The sequence below is a fragment of the Geospiza fortis genome, unplaced genomic scaffold (assembly GCF_000277835.1).
Source record: "Geospiza fortis unplaced genomic scaffold, GeoFor_1.0 scaffold7, whole genome shotgun sequence".
Taxonomy (NCBI): domain Eukaryota; kingdom Metazoa; phylum Chordata; class Aves; order Passeriformes; family Thraupidae; genus Geospiza; species Geospiza fortis.
In genome coordinates, this window is record NW_005054344.1 from 2,904,932 (window position 1) to 2,909,473 (window position 4,542).

At 39.1% G+C, this 4,542-nt stretch overlaps 1 protein-coding gene across 1 annotated transcript in view; it reads left to right on the plus strand.

The window, feature by feature from the left end:
• DECR1 (2,4-dienoyl-CoA reductase 1) overlaps nucleotides 1–4,542 on the plus strand; it is a 19,095-nt gene that overhangs the window by 1,971 nt on the left and 12,582 nt on the right. The window contains exons 2-4 of the mRNA XM_031058519.1: nucleotides 3,113–3,315; nucleotides 4,231–4,288; nucleotides 4,437–4,523. Of these exons, the coding sequence (XP_030914379.1) occupies nucleotides 3,113–3,315; nucleotides 4,231–4,288; nucleotides 4,437–4,523 (348 nt within the window). The remainder of the gene's footprint in view (nucleotides 1–3,112; nucleotides 3,316–4,230; nucleotides 4,289–4,436; nucleotides 4,524–4,542) is intronic.

The following is a 4,542-nucleotide window of genomic DNA, read 5'->3' on the forward strand; positions in this document are numbered from 1 at the left end:
GGTGTCCCTGTCAGAGGGAGAGCACGGCGGGGCTCTGCAGTTCACGCTGCAGGGGTTGGGGAAGCACCAGGAAAGGGCACCCCTCGGTTCTCCTCAGCTGCCGGCCCTGCCTGCCGCGGAGCCCCGCAGAGGCGTGGGCTGAGATGCCGGCACACGGCCTGCGGCCCCAGCGGCGGGCGTGCCGTGTCACCCCGTTGAGCGTGGCGGCGCCCTTTGGCCCCGATAGCTCAGCTGTGCAGGGCCATCCATCTGGGTAAATGGCTGGAATGTTGCTGTCCGAGCAGCGGCGCGGCTTGACTTGTGACCGAGTTGGCATTATAGCAGGCTTCCAGTACCTGAAGGGAGCCTACAAGGAATCTGGAGGGGAACTTTTTGCAAGGGCATGTAGTGACAGGACAAGGGGGAATGGATTCATGTTGAAGAGGGTGCTTTAGGTTAGATATGGACATGTTGCCCAGAAAAGTTGTGGATGCTCCATCTGTGGAGGTATTCAAGACCAGGTTGGATCTCTCGGCAACCTGTTACTGTGGAAGGTGTCCCTTCCTATGGCAGGTGGGTTGGAGCAAGATGATCTTTAAGGTCCTTTCCAATCGAAGCCATTCTATGATTCTGTGACTGTGTGGATGTTGCTGGAGGCCGTTTCTAGTGAGTTCTCCACAAGCACGGTGCTTCTTTCTAGTGATTGCTTTTATGTTTCTGAGATGGCTTTCTGCATTTATTTCACAATTCACTTCCACCCCCTGGGTGAGGATTGTTTTTTGGTTTGTCAGTGATTTGTGTGTTTGTTGTTTGATGTTTGGTTTTTTTCAGCTGTTTACTGGCTTCTTTATATCTCTGTTTACACCTGAGATTTAATTTAAAATCTCAGCCTTAAGCAGTGGAATGATTCAATTGCATGGATGCTGTCATAGAAGCCTCTTGTGCAAACCAGTAAGGAGATGATAGCAGTCTGACTAAAAGATTGCTCAATTATACCAGCTTTACTGGCTGGTTATCATTGCCATACTTTATTAGTCTTGGTGCAGCATTCTGCTTTCCTCAGTTATGGCCTTTCCTAATCTTCCCACCTGGAGCAGAAGGAAAGCTGCTTGCAGTGTTATTTTCGTGGAAGGCAAGACTGGGCTGTGTCTGTCACTACCAGAGCACCTGATCAGGGAGTCTCAGCACTCATGGGGATTATCTCCATGTCCTGAAGGAAGGGGGAGTCCAAATGCCATCTTGATTTTCAGCTCTGCTGTGAGCTGAAATTCTCCAGAGGGAGCTTTTTTCCTGAAGAGAGATGAGCAGGGGGCTACTAAGAAAGTCCCAAAAGAGAACCTTCACATTTTCCTTTCCTGGGGGCTTAATAGTATCCTGGTACTCCGTGAAAGCATGCAAATTTTATTTTCACTGGGAGAATTAAATTACAGCAGTGTTTTACAAATGTGATAGTTCTAGCTCTAGTTCAAGCTTTGCTTTCTGAATTTTGTCCTATGTAGTGGCTCCAACTCTTCAATTCAATTTTAGTTTTTCACAGAAGTTGGAAGGTACCCGCAAGGATCGAGTCCAGCTCCTAAGTGAATGTCCCATACGGGGATTGAGCCTGTGACCCTGGTGTTATTAGCACCATGCTTTAAGTTGTATTAACTTGTCTGTGTAATTCCATAGTTGTTCTCTCTGTTTTCACCTGAGTTACTAATGCGTAGGGATTACCACACAGAAAGATTCATGTGCACACTTCTGCAGGCCAACTTCAAGCTCTGTGAAACCCCCAATGCATTGTAACTGTGGGAAGTACAGAGTAATCATCTACCACTAAATATATTGTCTCTTAATTTTAGTGTTCAAAATGTGAATTAGTAAACAGAACAAAAAGGTGCAATATTTTTACTATTTTCAAACTACCTTCTTCGTGTCAGTCTATCGAACAATTGCATGGTTTTCTTAACAGGATCATACAAGAGTAACCACTCACACTTCTTTCACAAAATTGTATTAGATTTTTTTTCTTTGTATTAAAATAAACACATTAAAGGCTCAAATACAAGGTAAAACCAGAGAAAATAAGTATAACTTACAGTCTTATAATTGCTTTGCACATCAAAAATAAAGTAAATCTAGTTTTGTTATACTTAGAAGCATTTGCAGCTTCACGTTGTGATTACTTCTGTCTTTTAAATAATAAGGGAATTTCTCAATTATTACTGTAGTGCTGCTATCCCAAGGCATTTAATTCAATACTTAGATTAGGGCTTGAGTTAGTTTAGCATATTAGGGTGCTAGAAATATCCTGTTTGCTATTTTTGCTGCAACTTTCTTGGTGGCATCACTAATTTCTCATTACATTTGTGGGATATTTTCTTACTAGCATAGTTTTCTATATGTAATACTGAATTTTTTTCTCATGTCTGTTTTTAAACATGTTCCAACCATGTGTCTTTTTGCAGGGACTAATCCTTCTGAGGCTAATGTACTGTAGCTGGTATTTCTGCTGGGATAGAGTGTGATGCTGATAACCTAACCCTGCCCAGTTTTGTCTGGGAGATGGCATTTGTTTCCTTAGCAGCTCCAGTGGCCATTAGGGCAGGTCTCATGAAGTTTGATTCTGTCCTGTTCTCCAGTAAAGAAGAAGGTTTGGTTGGATGGAGTAGTAAAGGATCAAAATCATGAGTCTATTACTGAAGATTTTAAATTTGTAAATACATAAATATGTAGCCTAAAATCAGATGGATTTGTTTGTGCATAAATTACAGTGTATATATCAATCTGATGCCCAAGTTCTTCTGTAATTAGTTGGTAATGGTTTTCCACATGCTTTAGTAAAAGTGATAGACACAAAAAATGCATGAAGTAGCAAGAAGCATGACTGAAGTATTTTCCCAGTAGTTCTCTAGTTGCAGTATAATATATAAAAATAGCTCAAGTGCTTTCCTAGTCTAGTGATAGCGTTTATGTAAAGGCCCGTGTGTTTTGGTATAATGCAATCTAGTCATTCTTATGTTCATATATATTTACTTATAATAAGGGAGTTATGATTGTTACCTCCACTGCCATAAGAAAATCTGATCTTGTGTAGCAGTCCTGCATACAGAAAGGAGAAAAAACTAACTTTTCTGCATTTTTTTTCTTTCAGTTTTTCAGCCGTGGGCCAAATGTGCTGCATCAAGACAGCAGTGCACCACAAGCTGCATTCTTCTCACCTCTTCAAAAAGTGATGCTGCCACCAAATACCTTCCAAGGGAAAGTGGCCTTTATAACTGGTGGAGGTACTGGGCTTGGCAAAGGAATGACAACAGCTTTGTCCAGTTTAGGTGCCAAGTGTGTTATAGCAAGCCGGTAAATATTAATGAAGATGTTTTAGAACTTTCACTTAGTACTGACTGCTGAATAATGTTTTCTTCTTTACAAACCAGAAAAAATTATTCTATTTATTCTGTTGCAGTACACATTTAAATTACAGTGTCATATTGTGGATTCTAGAAACTTGCAGATTTATCCGCAAATGTTTAGTGGTATAAAAATCAGTAGGAAGAAATAAACTAAGCACATTTTTGTGAAATGTGGCAGCAAAATAAACAGCTTCAAATATTAGGCATAAATTCAACTAAAGCCTTAAAGAGAACAAAAATTTGCAGTGGGCAGTATTGAACAGTAATAAATGGTATTACAGGTGTTCTTGATACAGATTTAAATTACAATAAAGAATTAAATCCATTCCTCTTCTGACTTTCAACAAGAGCCCTGATTTTCCTTTAATGATGATTTTCTGCAGCTCTCTGCAGTAGAGTCTAGAAGCACTTCAGTAAAGTATAGAAAAACAATCTCATTTTAAATCAAAATAAACAGAAGTGGCGTGACATTCATCCTAATAGTAATTTGTTTAGTTTTAAATGTGAATATGTATGTCTCTTATTAATACTAATAGAGTAGTAGCTAAAACTAAGTTTGTTATGATTGTGTGCTTTTTTCCTGGCTCATCACGTGTTGTTTAGCTTTAGAGTCTCTTGCCATTGTCACTTCTGAGTTGCTTTAAAGTAGCACTACCCATAAATTACCTAAAGTTTTCTTTCAGAAAGTTACTGGTTAAGCATAGTCTTAATCATAGTTTTAATTGATGAAAATCAGAAACATGCATGTGCACACACAGGTATTTTAAGTTGCAGTTCATATTTGCTCAGAAAAAAAAGATTTTAGTAATCTAAATTGTAATTTCATTTAACTGACATAAGGGGTGTTAATAATTATTTCTAGGAAGCTGGATGTTTTGAAAGGAACAGCAGATGAAATTTCTTCTAAAACAGGGAATAAGGTAAGTTTTTGCAGAATTATGAATATGTTACATATTATGCTCTACATTTTATTGGATTTTTTTTGCATTTGTATGCTACTGTGGACTTGTTTAATTTATGAATGATACAGTTTTTAAGTCTTAAAACTGCCTTTCCATTATTCTTTAGGTTCATGCCATCCAATGTGATGTGAGAGATCCTGTTTCAGTTAAGAATGCTGTTGCTGAAACAATCCAAGTGGCAGGACATCCTGATGTAAGTATTCTAGGGAAAG